Here is a 17,430-nt window from a genome sequence, read left to right on the forward strand (position 1 = left end):
AAACAATCTACCCCAATATTTGTACTAGCCATATCAAAGGACAGCTCTGACCAAGCCTAGGTTAGCTCCTTTTTCGCCCTGTAACTCAGTTCTCACTACTCTGTTGTACTCTAATTGCTTTACAGATCATTTCTGTTTGGATTGAGATACAGACTTCAAAGGTGCAGCAGCTGCATTTGTGCTGCTGGGAGATACAGGTTAATATTGCATAGTCCAATTTTTCCAGACTAACTATACACAGCTTCACGTCTAACTAGCTCTCAAATTTGGGGAAAGCTTGTACAAGGAAACCTATTCAACCTAAAATTGAAATCCAAAAAGTTTGCAGCAACATCACTAAGTTCCTCCTAAGCTCACTTATACTGGCAGTGCCAGACTTGATTTCAATTATTCCTGAAATGACCAAGCAGAGGCAGGAGCAGGTATCAGGTACATTCAGCTCATCACTCTGCTTTATCAGCGATCACTGCAGCAGTCAGAACTTTTGCTTCAGAGAAGGGACACTACCACAGCCAGCAGCACCTCCAGGCCATGGCTGCTCTTCTCCCAACCAAGCCAATCGCTCCACACTTCCTGCCTCGTGGGTCTTTGCTCCACACACTCTTCAAATTCACTATTGCAGAGGAAGCTGGCACTGCAGCCTTCATAGTTCCTCTGATCCTGAGGCTGCATCCACCACCAGTTGACAGCAACATGCCTCTGATATTCCCCTCATCTGTAGCTGCGACACCCTCATTAGCACAACTCCCACAACTTGGACAGAAGTGCAAGCGTGGGCAAACTTTCCCATTTACAATTTCACAGCTGCTGTCCCTTTCACCTCTTCCACAACATCCCACAATCCCCAGCACATTCTCTGAACTAGTGGTGGCTATAGTAGCCCCAAACCCACCATCAGTGAGTCACCTCCTCACCCAGCACTTCAAGTGAGCAATCACATTATCTATCCCAGCTCCAAACCCTGCTTCCCTAAACACCCTCCCTGCAACCAGACCCAACCTCAGCGGCTCTGACCTCTGCCCTGGGGACTCTCCAGGAACTCCCCTTGCACAAGTACACACAGAGAAGTGGAACAGCAGCAGCTCACAACCCTACAGCTCTATACCAGCCAAAGGAAGGAACCAGTCCCTCTTGGCACAGGAGGTGCAAGCAGCCCTATTTCTCCGTGCATACACAGCCTACACCCACCCCTATTAAGGCACCCTTGCTCCCCCTGGCCCCCCCCCCCCCCCCCCGCCATGTGCACACCTCACCCACCCCCTCCCGATAATTACAGATCCAGCAGCAGCACTGGCAGCTCCATCTCTGCACACAAGTCACTGCTGTCCTCCCTGCCTGCCCCACACGTAGGGCAGCAAAGGCTTCCACACACATGGACTCATAACCCTCCAGCCACACCAAGAGCCTGCGCCTTGCTCCACACCCCCTGCAACATTCCCTGTGTTCAGGCCTAGTAAACACCCTGACAGCCTTCCCCTCTCCTGTATTTGGTTTGCATGGCAAGGTTTTGGTATCAGGAGGGCTACAGGGGTGGCTTCTGTGAGGAGCTGCTAGAAGCTTCCCATGTGTCTGATAAAGCCAATGCTAGCTGGCTCCAAGATGGACCCACCGCTGGCCAAGGCCGAGCCCATCCAGAGCTAGCGCCTTTGTGATAACATATTTAAGAAGAGGGGAAAAAAACTGTGCAACAATTGCAGTGGAAGAGAAGCATGAGAACATGTGAGAGCAACAGCACTGCAGACACACAAGTCAGCACAGAAGGAGGAGCAGGAGATGCTCCAGGTGCAGGAGCAGATTCCCAGGCAGCCCATGGTGAAACCCCCTGGCGAGGCAGGCTGTGCCCCCAGACGATGGAGCCCACAGGGGAGCAGATCCCCACCTACAGCCCGTGGGGGATCCCATGCCGGAGTAGGGAGATGCCCAAAGGAGGCTGTGACCCATGGACAGCCTGTGCTGCAGCTGGCTGCTGGCAAGACCTGTGGCCCCATGGGGAGAGGAGCCCAGGCTGGAGCTGGTTTGCTGGCAGGGCTGGGGACCCTGCTGTGGACCCATGCTGGAGCAGTTTGTGAAGAACTGGAGCCTGTGGGAAGGACTCATGTTGGAGAGTTGGAGGAGGACTGTCTCCCGTGGAAGGAACCCCGTGCTGGGACAGGGGAAGAGCGTGAGGAAGAAGGAGTAGCAGAGACAATGTGTGATGAACTGACTGTAATCCCCATTCCCTGTCCCCCTGCACTGCTGGCAGGGAGAAAGTAGAGAATTCAGGAGTGAAACTGAGACCAGGAAGAAAGAATGAGTTGGAGGGAGGTGTTTTAGAGTCTTGGTTTTAGTTCTTATCATCCTACTCTGATTTGAATGGTAATAAACTGATTTACCCAAGTCTAGTCTGTTTTGCCCTTCACTGTAATTGGTAAAGATCTCTCTCTGTCCTTATCTCGACCCATGAGCCTTTTGTTGTATTTTCTCTCCCCTGCCCAGCTGAGGAAGGGAATGATAGAGCAGCTTTCGTGGGCACCTGGCAATCCACCACAATCTCAAATACTGCCACCTTCCCACACCCTCCCTGACCCAAGAGGACATCAGCACCCCTTTCTTGACATTCCCACACCCAGCAGACCCCTACCCCCTTCTCATCCCCCCAGTCAGCATTACTGACCCAGCAAGCAACTGGACATCCTGTCCTCCCACACGGCATTATTCTGCAGGTACCAGCGGGTCACCCACCACTCCAGCCCTGCCCTCCCCAGCACCTCCACTGCAGGCTCTGCAGGTACACAGACAACCCCAAGGGACACAAAACTTCATCCTCTGTCACACTCACAGACCCAGCAGTGATACTTGCTGCCCTTTCTCCATCCCATACACACACTCCATACTCCTATGTGACCCAGCCAGCAGTCCTCACACTGGCTCCCAAACCTCTCTTCTTCCTCTTCTCCCCTCACCCCTTGCGCACTCCCACTCCAGCACAGCCTGACTAAATCCAGTGAGGCCCTGGGCACCCTGCCTCACACCATCACTCCCAGCTCCTTCTGCACGTGCCATCTCAATGGCAGCGTGGGCCAACTCCAGCCCCCCACATATCCAGCCAAACCTCTTCCACTGCATCCACATGAGGACACACACACCTCATGCCACATGCAGTAAAATTATCCCCAGCCTCATCCCTCCCATTCTGCATACACACCTTCCTACGTCCTGTGCACTACAGCTCCATCTCCCCAAAAACCATTCTAGTGCATCCCTGCCTTCACACGCTGCAGCCCCACACCCCCCCATACACACATTCCCAGCCCCACAGTACCATCGCTTCCCTCTGTCTGCACACAGCCCCAGCCTCATGTATATGGCCCCACAGTGCTCGGGTATGTGTCAATCCCTGTCTGTAGCCCCCTGCCCAGCCCCATACATGCGCATCCCTGACACCAGGCACCACAGCCCCATGTCATCCCTATACACATACATCCCTGACCACAAACAGCATACAATATGTGCATCCCCACATCTCCCCTTGCACACATACACCTCCAGCCCCAGAAACCACACCCCCCTTACACATATATACCCAGCCCAGAATACTCCAGCCCCAGCAACAGCATTTCCAGTCACATCTTCCCATGCAGGTGACTCCACTCCCCCCGGGGCACACCTCTTGGACCCCATGTGCTGGAGATGCATCTCTTCACTCTTTACACACACCCCAGAAACACACACTACAGCCCCAGCTCTGGGGTTAACACCTCTCACCTTCCCACCCTGTACACCCAGCCCAAACCTTGTGCCCTACAGCCTCAGCACTTCCCCTTGCGCCAACACCATGAACCCTACACATACATCCCCACCTACAGTGGGTCCCCACAGCATTCCCCCCCAGGGCACAGATCCTGACCCAAAGATGAGCCAGGACAGCACAGCAACAGCATCACATCCTTCCATGCATACATCCCACCAAGCAAGGGACCTGGCTGCCCCTTCCACCCCCCAGTACATCCCTCTCCCAGATTCAAACCACTACAGCCCCAGCAGAAGGATCAGTCCCATCTCCTCCTCCTGTACACACACCCCCTAGTACCCTGCATGCTATAGCCAGAGAAAGGGGGGCAGGAGCTCCATCTCTCCACACCCCAGACCCACTGCCACAGAGCTTTGTTTCCTGCAAGTCCACAGCCTCACAGTCCCAACTCCTCACCCATGCCCACACCCCAGACCTGCTGGGCCACAGCCCACCTCTGCCTCACAGCAGGGCTCCTGTGGACCTGCACTGTCCCATGGCTTCCCTCCCCATCCTCTTAGTCCTCTACACTGCTCCACAGCCCACCGCCCCACAGCTCCAACACTGGCCCACAAACTGACCTCCCCCACATCGACACCTCACATCCACTGCTCCACAGCCTGATTTCTCCCACTCCCCCTGCACTGCCTCACAGCCTGATCTTCCCCATGCCCACATCTCTCTGCTAAAGACCACCTCTGCACAGGCTGGTCACCCCCATGCACACACCTCGCATCCGCTGCCCCCCCCAGCCCCCAGCGCTGCCAAAGCCCCCCTCCCCATGCCCTTTTGCACTGCCCCAGGGCCCACATCTCCACGACCCTCCCGCTAAAAAGCTCCTCCCCCCAGCCCCCAGCACTGCCCTACAGCCTCCCACCCCACAGCTGCCCTCCCCGTTCCTCCACGATGCTAGCCCACAGCCTTCCTCCCCACCCCAGGACCCACAGCACTGCTCCGCAGCCCCCTTCACACAACGGCCGGGGCTGGCAGGGACTTACAGGGGTCACTCAGTCCAAACCGCTGCTCAAGCAGGGCCACCCCCAGCCGCCTTCCCAGGACCGTGTCCGGCCGCCAACGACTCCGTCCTTTGCCGCAGCCCCTCTCCCCACACCACCGCCGCCCAGCGCCCGGCCCGGCCCGCACTCACAGAGCTCGCAGTAACGGTGGCAGCCCCGGCCCAGCCCCTGCAGGTACCGCTGCAGAACGTCGGTGAGGAGGTCGCAGGCCGAAACCTGCACCGAGTCCCAACCCAGCGCCTGACAAATCTGCGCTACCGACACCCGCAGCAGCCACCGCGAGTAGGTCTCGCACATGCCGGCTCGGCTCGGCGCGGCGCCACCCGGGCCCGCCGCCCGCCCAGGGCCGGGAGGGCCGAGGGACGCTCACGCAGAGCCCGCCGCCGCCATCTTGGCGCCGCGCCTCCCCGCCGCCAGCGCCAGGCACCGCCGCTCCAGCGCCGAGCGCATCGAGCGGGGCGCGGCGCATCGAACGCTCGGCGGGCAGCAGGGCTCCTGGCGGCGGCGGGCGGGCACGGCCCCACGGAGAAGCCCTGGAATCGCGGTTTTTTACAGAGCTGTGAGGAAAAGTTGGTGTCGGGCGGCCTTCCAGAGCGCTGGAGGCTGGCGGGGCCCGGGCTGAGCTTTCCCCGGGGCCGCCGTCCCTCCGCAGGCCCGAAGCGGCCGGGCGGGGGCCGTACCCACGAGGCACTGGAGCACAGCCCCGGCGCATCTTTTAAACCAAGCAGCGATGCCACGTGTTACCTGAAAGCTTAAAGCTCTTGGTCAAAACAGTTTGTCCGAAGCCCCGTTTCATTATTTGTCTCTTTTTTTTTTTTTTTTTTTTTTTTTTTTACTTTTCATCTGGGTAGAGGTGGTGGATGTCAGCCCTCGCCATCGCTGGCGTGTGTCCATGTCCCCTGCCCCCGCCCCCGCCAGGCACCTCATAGCCGCAGACATCCAACGATTGCTGTCAAGACCATGCCATTAAACTGTTTGCATGAAGTCCTTTAATTACTTCACGGTAATCCTGTCAGCGGGTCACTTTTTGGTTTGGAGATGGCAGTTTTGGGCTCACAGGTCTGACCTCTGCACTCCGCAGCTGCGCGGCCTCGCCACACATGTCGCCACACGTGTCACGCTTGGACCAGTGCAGCAGCAGGGTGGTTTGGAGCAGCCTCCTGTGCTCAGGTGGAAGGGGCAGGGTTAGGCCTGTGCTCCGAGGAGTGGGAATCTGAGAGATGGGAGAAGATGTTTTACTGTAATGTGGAGAATCCTTTGACAGTGAAGAGACTTAAGGATGTAGGAGGGAGCACTTTAAAACAAAATTGACTTAAACGCCAGCAGACTTCTAGGGGGTATTTCTCCTTTGCAGCAAAAAAATGCTGATTTGTTACACTTGCTCCTCCCTAATTTCAGTAATTCCTGCAGAGCTAAGAAGACTTTCATGGATCTCTCCTGCAATTACAGTTTTTTTGCATGTGGTGAAACCACAAAAAAGTAATTTTTAAAAGCCACTAAGAGCCAAATTGAAGGGAAGTTTGGGGGATCTTTTGGGGAAGCAGAACCTTGCAAAGGTCACCTGTATGTAGGCAGGTATATAAATAATTACCTGTGAGGCCAAGATTGCCTAGGCAGTAGAAACATCAGCTTTGGGAACAGATGTAGCAAAATTGGCAACAAAGGGGAAAAAGTGTTTATGGCCTAGTTGTTTATTTGGGAACAAAAACAAGCAGGGAAAGGATAAAACTAGGTGGCAAAAAGGAGGATTCCAGAAGCAAAGATAACAGTTACTGAGTGGTAGGATGAGGAGCAACAGAGCTGTTTCTTGAACAGTAGCTTTAACTGTAGCTTGGTAATTGTGCGTAACTAATCAGAGTGTGAAGGACAGAATTGTATATAATAGTGGTCTATTATTAGAAGTTAATTAGTTCACCAATTAGCTTTTTGAATTATTAGACCATTAGTAGTGTGTTGATCAGTCAATAAACAGCCCAGACTCTTGTATCAGTCACATCTCAAGTCTGTAACCAGAGGAGAGGGGAGCTGGACCCATGGTGAAGTCCTGCAGCTCATTGTTGGATGAGGAACTGGTTGGATTGTTGTGTCCAAAGGGTAGTGGTCAATGGCTCAATGCCCAGATGGATATTGTGACAAATGGTGTCTCCCAAGGGTCCATGTTGGGATCAGTACTATTTAATATCTTCATCAATGACACAGACTGTGGGATCACGTGTGTCCTTAGTAAGTTTGCTGACAACACCAAGCCGAGTGGTGTGGCTGGCACGCTTGAGGGATGGGAGGCCATCCAGAGGGACCTGGACAAGCTCAAGAAATGGGCCCATATGAACCTCATGAGGTTCAACAGGGCCAAGGGCAAGGTCCTGCACCTGGGTCAGGGAAACACCTGGTATCAATACAGGCTGGGGGGTGAAAGGATTGGCAGCAGCTCTGTGGCTGAAAAGCTGGATATGACCCAGCAATGTGTGCTTGCAGCCCAGCAAGCCTACCGTATCCTGGGCTGCATCACAAGCAGCATGGCCAGCAGGGCCAGGGAGGCGATTCCCCTGCTCTGCTCTGGGGGCCCCAACATAAGGACACAGATCTGTTGGAAAGAGTCCAGAGGAGGCCATGAAGATGCTCAGAGAGCTGGGGCACCTCTCCTAGGAAGACAGGCTGAGAGAGTTGGAGAGACACTTTTTACAAAGGCATATGATAGGACAAGGTGAATGGCTTTAAACTGAAAGAAGGTGGATTTAGATTTAGATACTAGGGAGAAATTTTTTACTGTGAGGGTGGCGAGACACTGGCACAGGTTGCCCAGAGGTGGAAGATGCCCCATCCCTGAAAACATTCAAGGTCAGGTTGAACAGGGCTGTGAGCAACCTGGTTTAGTTGAAGGTGTCCCTGCTCATTGTAGGGTGGGGGCTTGGACTAAATGACCTTGAAAGGTCCTTTTCAACCCAAATCATTCTGTGATTCTATGAACATGGGATGCAAAGACTTCAAAAAGACTTCCCTCTGTGGGCACGCTACTCCTCAGGTACTTTGGCCTGACCAAGGCTGCATGCAAAGTACTGCTTTGTGTCCTGGAAGGAGGAAGGGAAGGCTGGAGGCTGCCAAAAGGATTTCCTTGCCAATCTGACAGGAAGCAAAGGACACGTATGCAGGGCAAGGAAGGGAACACTCAGATGGGTTGGGGACAGCATAAGGGTCCTTGACAGACCCAGCTGGCTTGGCACAATGCCACTGAACCATGCAAGCCCTGCCCACATGCCAGTTTCCACTTTGCCAGCCATTTCAAACACATCAGTGTTTCCCAGCTCAGCGTTACACGTGTCATCCCTCTCCCCTGAGATGACAGCTATGGATACCTGCCTGTCCCGCTGAGCCCACCCACTGCATGATCTCCATGGTAAGATGGTGACAGCAGGCCAGGCAGCCACAAAAACTCACTGTGGGAAAGCTCTGGCCCTAGCGGTGTAAACCTGGGTTCACATCCCATCAGGTCAGGAGCCTGGTGGGAACTGCATTAGAAAGGCAGTGGTAGCCATAAATTATTCCTTAACGGGGACATAATTTCACATGGAACAGAACAGAGCACATAGATAAATTAAGAGGAAAACGGCAATATAAATCACCAGGCCTGCCTCAAAAAAGTGGAAGTTGTTTAAACAATACGGCTAGCTCTCAATTTTAACAGAGTAAATTACAGTCCACTACGGTTTTAGGCTTGCACTTTCAAAGTGGTGTTTCCCACGCTTGAGCAGAAAAGGAAACACGATAAAACATGATTTAAAAGGGGTTCTAAATAAAAGTAGAATTATGCTTAAAAAAATTACAAGCTCGAGATTGTGAACTGGGAATTGCAAAGATCAGGGGCTCCTACACTATCACAGCATCCAGCAGCTGCTTTTTCTTCCCACATTTTAGTACTCCCAGAATTCCCCCTTTCCAACCAGTCTGCCACTCCAGTTCTGTGAATAACAGCAGTATTGGAACCGAAGTTCATTGAAAGAGGTCAGCGGCAGCGTTTTTCTAAATATGTAACAAATGTGCTCCAAGACAGTCTCTCTCATTTCTCCAAATCCCACCTCAGGTCATGATACTGTTCCCCTTACCCTGGTGTACATCCCGGTGCACACACAAAGACAGCACACTGAAAGCTGCCAGCTATCACTTCATTATGCAAACAAGTTGCCCCTAAGGAAAGACACAAGCTGAAGCTCAGCACTTGATTATCAGGTTTCTAAGCCAATTAACTTAGGTCCAACTCAACCCAACAGCAGCCTGAGGGAGCAGGTGGCTGCTTATGCCTGTCCGTGTCACATGCACAGATTCACAGCATCACAGAATGGTTTGGGTTGGAAGGGACCTTAAAGACCATCTAGTTCCAACCCCCTGGGACAACTTCCACCAGCCCAGGTTGCTCCCAGCCACGTCCAACCTGACCTTGAACACTGCCAGGGATGGGGCAACCACAGCTTACCTGGGCAGCCTGTGCCAGTGCCTCACTGCCCTCACAGGGAAGAATTTCTTCTTAACATCTCATCTAAATCTACCCTGAACTCTCTCAGCCTTATAATCAGGAGATTGCTTTGAAGCTCAAGGCCATTTCCATTCTCATTAGATCTCTTCCAATTTCTTTCATATACATTACTGAGCCCTTTAAGGCTCATTTTGTCTACCAGACCAGGAGTGGCAGCTTTCTACTTCTGTTGTTACGCTGTATCACTATTTCTTTCTTATACTTCTGCTATACACCAGTTTTTACATGTTTCCTTTCTCACATTTTTGTGATGCCTGGTGAGGACTGAGAACTGCAGTGTTACTGTACCGTATAGCATGCAAATGTATGTGTTCACATACAGACATTGACCGTGATATAAACAGCATGCATTCTAAGTAAACACAGAAATGACTCATGCAATCAGATCATTTTAGAATAGGAACATCTAGAAACAGTAGCAATATGGTATTCAAATGTGATAGAGACCCGTGTTCCAACAGCGTGATGCAGAGGTTATTCCCGTCTCCTCCAGCACGCAATAAAATGTACATAACAAACCAGCACTTTTAAACACCAGGTGAAGGCAGGCAATCTCTTCCACTCTTCAAAGGAAACACCTGCTTACATTCTGCCTGCCAGATACATTACAAAATACAGAGCTCAGCCTTTTAAAAATTATGTTTCAAAACATACCCAAGTCAAACCCAAGTATTTAGACACCTGGAGCGTTTGCTCCATGGACAATCAGATGATTAGTTTCATGTAGGTGGTTTATTGTAAGAATGTACAGATTTCTGGGGCTTTACCATTTCTTCACAAAACAACAGAGCAGTCTGGTTAACACAGACACAGGCAGATTAAACCATATGTTCAGAAGAGCTCTTCTTCACCTACAAGGCAAATTGAAGCAAATTAAAACCTTTTCGTTTATTTAATAATTCATTTAAAACTTTTATCTCCTCCAATGTGAATGCTTCAACTCATTAATATTCCTTACCCCCCAACCTCTTTATCAAGTCTATTTTTCCTCAAATTTTAAATTTTGAATATGCTTGTTTTGCTATGGAAAGCTCTTCAAGTACAATGTCTTACATACAGATATTTTAAAGTCATTGCATAAGGTCAGAGCACTATGAAAAAATAAACACAGTAATTGCAAATGCATCCAATAACTCAGAAAAAAAACCACAGAAAATTATGTCAAATGTGGGTGTACGCTATCATAGGCATATTTTGCTTGTAATACTGACACTTCACAACAACTTTTAAAATCAGATTCAATCTAGCAATGGGCAGTTTCCCAGTATTTTGGGAAGAGAAGTTTGACGAACACCACTGAATTCCCACTTCCTCATTTGACTTCTGATTTTCTGTGTTTATTAATTTTAAAACACAATCTAGCTTCTATATTGTGACTTTACCTCTTGGTTTTGCTGAACCGCTTTTTCCAATTAATTCCTGGTTATGGTATTACGAGAAAAAACAGAACAAGCAGGTTAGGAAGCAATTCATGCAAATTCAGGCAAAACTATGCACATATTTATGACCATAAATGTATTGTGAGGAGCACAATACAGCACATAACTGCTACAGGGGTTGTATTCCAGTCATTTTGTAAACAGAGGATAGTAACACATGTATTTGCATCTGAGTATAGCAACAATTTTTATGTGTTAGATGAAACACACATGAGCTACACGCAGTTACAAATTGTGGTCTAAGCCCACACATTTGTAACTTGCAGTACACACTGTCACAAAACTTCTTTCTCAGGGAAACAAGCAAAATACTGAACTTAAAAAGTAAAATACAAATTCAGTATCAACAGACTTTGGAAATTCCTTCCTCCTTCCACCCCCACCTCCAAAGTCTCAGCTTCTGAACATCAGCACAGGCTGACTTATCCATATCCAGCTCTGTCACTTGAGCTGCTCTCCCCCATCCAACACTGCTGGGCTGTCTGAGCAAAGTAGGAAAAGTCCAAATGGAAGGGAGGAGGGAGGAAATGCACTGGAAGCCAAGAAGGAGGAAGATCACTACCTGTTCAAGCAAGGATGTGTGTTGTGGCTAAAGGTCTATTTTACCAGCTTTTTAACTTTATCTGGCCAAAAAAGACGACCAACTTCACAATTGTTAGTAGAACTGCACAAGCTGGAAATCTTGCATAGACTGTCTTCCCTTCACTTTTGGGATCCTTGTGCACTAGCCTTCCCCATTAACCTGACTGAAGCAGGACATACAAGCATTACATGGCTTTGCAACAGCTCCTGTTTCACGTTTATACAGGTACTCACAGAGCAGCAGCACCAGAGATGATCTCAATAAGCTCCTTGGTAATGACGGCTTGACGGGTACGGTTGAATGTCAAGGTCAACTTGTCAATCATCTCAGCTAGAAAAAATTAAGATTGAAATTTAAACATATAATAAGTGTTCAAATACATATAAAGAGAAGCTGTATGAACAAAGTATCAAATAGTCTTTCAAATCCATGCAAATGATCAAGAGGCTTACTGCACTTTTCATTTTTTACCCCTACAGATGACTCCACTAGTAGACAAACAAGAAACTTGATAATTTGGCTTGAGGCATCAGTTAAAAATCCCAAGAACAGCTGACAGACTAGCAAATACTGTGATATGACATAACTTATTTTAACATAACACAAGCATGCATTATTTGCTTTTAAATTAGATTTCAATGTCAATTAACTACAGTGGTATTTCCTTCAAGTTACTCTTGGTCTGGCAAAGGGAGCCAGGTTTGTCTGTTTGTTAGTGGGTTTTAGTGGTTTGTTTTTTTGGGTTTTTTTTTACATGCAGAAGGTATCATCTCTTTCTCTCAAGATCAGGTGGTCAGCAGAAAGCCACACCTACAGTTCCAGGCAGCCCAACTGCACAGCACATTGGCTTCACTCAGTCACCAGTATCTTTTATGCAACACTAACTTCTAAATGCTGAAGTCTTATCACCATGCCACATTAGCTATCTCCCACTAATACTAACTGCATACTCTGCACTGCACTCAGTTTGGACACCTTCCAAGGAATACTTCTATATTCTCAACTTGCTCCATGACAGTATTAGGTATTTAATTTCAGTTTCCCCACCTTCAAATTGGTGCAGTACTAATTACATTTGGCTCACAAGTAGGTACAGGTTTATAACAATTCTGGAAATCTTCACATCAGCCACATTAGAAGGGCATAAAGAGTACCTGGCCATTACAAGATTAGTTTACTATTTAATATTCTCATTAAAGAATCTTAATCCACTTCCAGTTACCTAGTCTCATTTCTCATATACTTAACAGCAACTCCTCCTTCCAGGGACTAAATAAGGTTCACATGTTGAGAAAACAAACCCAACTGAACTGCTTCAAAAAGACCCAAAATGGAATGAAGAGAGGAAACCAGCTCATTTCTTACCATTTTTGAAGCAAAGAATTACACAAAGTGACATCAGTACTTTCACACTAAACTACTAAAGCCCTGGGAAACCCACAGAGTAGACTTACAAGCATTCTTGCTAGCATTGTCCATAGCAGTCATCCTAGCACTCTGCTCGCTGGTGGTGGATTCTTTCAGGGAGTAGTACAGAATATTTGCTAGTGTGAATTCCTGGTAGTTTCTCAGCACATCGGCATCAATATCATCATAGATACTTAGGCTTTCTGCAAAATATGGAAGAGCGGACTTGGGAGAAATGCAAGATATACTGCTTCTGGCAAAACAGTACAATGCTATGCAAAAGCCTACTAGGCTAGCCTGTTTCTCTACTTAAAGCAATGCAGAGGGATTTTCTCTGCATACCAGGTGTACTTTCACAATCTCTCTGCTACTTGAAAATTTAGTATTTTATGTGTTTTATTTCTACTTAATACCAGGAAAGTGAGATTCTGACCAAGGCCAAACACATTATTGGTGTATTATGTTTAATCTTCCCATACAATGCTGTGGAAAGATTTTTGGGTATTTTTACAGAGTAGTGCAAAGTCACTCAATACACAGGCTGTTCAGGGCTGAAAACGCTGGAAATGACAGAGTTTTGCATATGCACAATTCTTGTTTGAGAGAGAATCTCAAACCAAAATTAATATGACCTTTCCTTTTAACCTCCCTGCCTCACAGCACCTCCATAAATCAGCCTTAGACTGCCAAGATAAAACAATCTGTTAAACCTACAACACGTGGACCATAATACGATGTTTTAATACCATATTGCCATGTTCAGGGTACTGTTTCTGTGATTTATCATTTCACATATCTGGTGGTTTCTAGTTCACTACTTACCAGAACCAGCAACTGTTTCAAGGGAGAAGATTGGCTTTTCATCAGTCTTGTAGGAGATGACAGACCTGTATAAAAATAGCATTAACAGGTTCTTCAGTTCAACTAACCCTAAATTGAGTGCTTAAAATCAAATTAGAATAGACAACTTCTGGCATTCCGATTCCACCAAGTCCTGTGATAATCCTGGTGAAAAGATCTTGGATACCACGTGGATACAATGATGTTCTGGCTGTAAATATAACATCACCTACTATACAAGTAAAAAAGAATGCCAACCACAGCTATCAAAACACCCAACCAACCCACAACAAACAGCTCTTCACACATAACAAAACTCACTCCTCAAAAAATGAAGTAAACATGACAAGTCACCGTCAGTTTTCATATTACTTCATCGGGCCAACATGCTCTTTGAAGCCTCTTATCAAGTATTTTTCCAGTTGAATCTTACCTAAACCGATTGTAGATTACAGAGCCTTCATCAAATTCATACCCAGAGTTTAACAACTCTGAAGCAATCATTGAAGCATCTCCAAAGCTCGGAGGTCTCCGTCCCACTTCTTTGAATGTCAGCAGGAAGTAATTGCCATGCGTCCTGCAGTAACATTGGATATGTGTTAGAACCAAATGGATGCTATAAGGCACAACTATGTGGCAGCAAGACTTACTCAGGCAACTTACTCGTGCTCAGAACTAAGCATTTTATTGAATTACGGTCCAAGAGAAATTTTGCTTTTTTTCAGTTAAATTATGATAGATAGCTTCATGATAAACACGCACTTAACAGCATCATTGCTGCTGCTTTCAGACCAGTTTCAAAAATACACTAACGCTGTGCAGCAGTTTCACAAATGTCAAGATGATCAAAACCTCTCTTAGCATATTTGCAAATTTTTTTTGAAGGAAATTGAATTTAGCATAGTTCCATTTAATGCAATTTCCTGTGAATGCCACACAGCTTTCTAAGCAGTCTTAAAATTTCTACCACTCAAAACAAAGGAAACCACCCAACCAAACCCTTCTGGAGTATGAGTTTTGGGATCCATCCTTTTCACCTCTGAAGCAGGCCTCTGATCTTGTCACCTACTCCAACCACCATAACTTCTTTCCCTGCATTTGAGAGGTTGGTAATCTCACTCTTCAAGGTTTTCGCAACAGATGTATGGATAGCACCACAAAGACCTCGGTCAGAGGACACACCAATAAGAAGGTGCTTCTTCTTGTCCTCAGGTGCCTTTATTTCTGCTTTCTCATAGAGTGCTAAAAAAAAAAAAAAAAAAAAAAAGATGGTTAAGTTTTTCAAGGGTGCCAAGAAGTAAATAAGTCATATCAAAATACCTTTGCATTATTCTAACTAAAAACATTTCTGAAGGGGCTCCAAATCTCAGCCAGGTGAGTTTTATCTCCTTCACGAGCAAGCATGTGACCTGACCAGAGTTGACAATGAAACAATTCAAAGCCACCCACACCTCTAATCGGCCATCACACAATTGGTGTTATTACTTAGTTAAGTTCACTGTGCAGGTCCAGTGCCTCAGGAACATGTACAGCCCAAGAGTTCACAAGAAGGTTTGGCAGTAGCTGTAAGTGCTACAGAGATATGACACAATCCCATTAACAGACAGAAGCAGGCAGAAATTCTGATCTGTGGTGCTTTTATGACTAACAAAAACAACTATGCAACCACATCAAGTTAAAGAGTAATCAGAAATCACAATGAATAAGTCTTGAAAAAATCACTTTCTGTAAACTACTTATAAGGAATACTCAGAGTGGCCTACAGATGCAAATTCTTTTGGAAAAAAAAATTAACTACCAAAGGGTTTAAAAAGTCTAGGCATTTCATCACCACCATGAAAGCCTTCCTCTTCTGTTCCCACATCACACAGTGAAAAGAGTCTGCTCTCACCCAGTGCTCCCGTTCCATAGACTCTAGCAGGCTTCAGCTCCCTCTCAGCTCTTGCATATTTGGCTGCAGAAACCATCTTCATGGACTTTGTAATTTTCTGAATGTTCTTGATAGACTTCAAACGCCTGGTAACTACAAGGTTAATCGTTGAAGGTCATGGGCTGTACTGGGCACAATGACATCAAAACCAAGCAATAAAATGCTAGCAACAGCCATCTAAAAATATCATGCCAAGTTCCTCAAAGAAAAAAAAAATAAACAGACAATGCACAAATAAACCTCATAAAATACCTTAGTATTTACAGTGAGATAGTAATAAGAGCGGTAATCTGGCTAACCCAAATGCATATTTACGATACCTTTTTTTCCTCCAGACATAACATTTACTTGTTATTTAGCCCAACATAAAATCTATTTACTGTTCTCTTTCCAGCCAGTTCTACTTGTTTTGCAAATATATCATTTGTGGTCTATTGCCATTTTCTCCCAGAATGACAAGGAGAGGAAATAAAGACCCCATAGTAAGGAGACAAAGAATAAACTTCCTCCTCTGTTTAGAATGTGACAAAAGGAGATTCAGAAAGAAAACAAAACAGGTGTCCTACAGACAAGCACAACTCCAAGGCAATATCCTTGTATAAGAACCTATGAGGAACAGCTTAAATAAGCATTATCAAAGTGGAACCATTCAGTCAGCCTTTTTTCCCCCCAAATGCTGGATAAAACCATAAGGAAACAAACATAAAAGAAAATAAATTAATTCTTAAAGGTGAGCAAAAACCTGGTTTAGCACATATGACAGAATTATCTTTAAAATATGTTTGAGTAAAACTACATTGGTTTGCTGAAATGATATTGAAATTAGTGCTAAAACCATTTTAAGCAATGTTTTTTCTGAAGGACACTTGTTTAATGTAAGAAGTGCTGGAGGCTCATATGTAAATGTTAGGGTGTATCACAATCAGTTTATGCAGTAAAAGCTAGCTGAAATTATATTTTAAGATATGTTTTTCCTGCAACACCTTCTCCTCTCTCAAAGCAAACAAAACCAGTACTTACTGTCTTTTAGAGTTGCCATATTCCTGACTTGGCCCCTGAAAATGAATGCAGGGGAAATCAGGATCGTTCACTAGTTGTTCGCAAAACAACACCTGTCAGGGGCAGGTCCCTTTCAGAGGGATGAAAATTTAAGAACTGCTGCTTCTTAAAAAGCATCTGTGCCAGGGACAGGCCACTCTAAACCACACCTTGTATGCATACTTTCTACCTTTCCCCTCATCTCCTGTATCATTTAATGCATTATCCACTACCTCGGGTACAATGTAAACGAGGGCAACAGGGCATCAGAAGGGTACAACTTCCAAAAGACGTGACTGTTGTTTTTTTTAAAAAAAAACCTATTAAATCGGAGCAGAGGAGGCTACACCACTTCCTGACAGAAGCAGAACCTCCTTGCACCGCTTGTCATCTCCGAAGCTGTCCTTTTTACTCCTCTTGCCTGGCCCCTTCACCCCGCCCCCCCTTCCCTAGGGGCTCCCGTCTCCCTCCCGCCCCCCACCCCAAGACCGCGGCCGAGAGGTCGGAGCCTTCGTCCCCGGCAGGTCACCGCCGTGCCCGGGGAGGCCGCCTGCCCTCAGCCTCACGGTCACCGCTACTCCAGCCACACCAGAGGCCACAGCACCTCAGCGGCCCGCCCGGGCGGAGACCCCGCCAAGCTCGGGCGCCCCCTCGGCCCCCCAGGGCCGGGCCCAGCCGCCCACCTCGCCGCCGCCACGCACCCCTCCCGTCCCCACAGGGTCCTTCCTATCCCACACCCCCGCCCGTTACCATTGCGGCTGGTAAAGCGCGACGGCAGCTCCACGGGCGAACATGGCGGCGCCCCCACCACAGCCCCGCTGAAGGTCAGCGCGCCCGCACGGCGCGTGCGCGCAGGGGTCCCGGCGGGGCGGGAAGCGCT

The 17,430-nt window shown here is 47.6% G+C and overlaps 2 protein-coding genes across 3 annotated transcripts in view; both read right to left on the reverse strand.

The window, feature by feature from the left end:
- The window catches only part of TAF3 (TATA-box binding protein associated factor 3), a 120,327-nt gene extending 115,136 nt beyond the window's left edge, over nt 1-5,191 (reverse strand). The window contains exon 1 of one of the 2 annotated variants that reach the window (XM_056340021.1): nt 4,917-5,191. In XM_056340021.1, coding sequence (XP_056195996.1) covers nt 4,917-5,082 — 166 coding nt within the window. In that variant the 5' untranslated portion in view covers nt 5,083-5,191. Of the gene's footprint in view, nt 1-4,767; nt 4,867-4,916 lie in introns of those variants that run through there. The other variant, XM_056340022.1, reaches the window with a different exon arrangement.
- Nucleotides 5,192-10,026: 4,835 nt separating this feature from the next.
- ATP5F1C (ATP synthase F1 subunit gamma) lies at nt 10,027-17,429 on the reverse strand. The gene is made up of 10 exons (XM_056340216.1): nt 17,301-17,429; nt 16,533-16,567; nt 15,474-15,605; nt 14,620-14,824; nt 14,016-14,159; nt 13,565-13,629; nt 12,790-12,945; nt 11,569-11,665; nt 10,696-10,732; nt 10,027-10,164 (listed from the first exon to the last, which is right to left on the reverse strand). Exons 1-9 carry the CDS (start codon nt 17,342-17,344, stop codon nt 10,726-10,728), a joined length of 885 nt encoding a protein of 294 aa, XP_056196191.1. The 5' UTR covers nt 17,345-17,429; the 3' UTR covers nt 10,027-10,164; nt 10,696-10,725.
- Between the last annotated feature and the right edge of the window lies 1 nt (nt 17,430).

This window comes from Falco biarmicus, chromosome 5 (genome assembly GCF_023638135.1).
Source record: "Falco biarmicus isolate bFalBia1 chromosome 5, bFalBia1.pri, whole genome shotgun sequence".
NCBI lineage: Eukaryota > Metazoa > Chordata > Aves > Falconiformes > Falconidae > Falco > Falco biarmicus.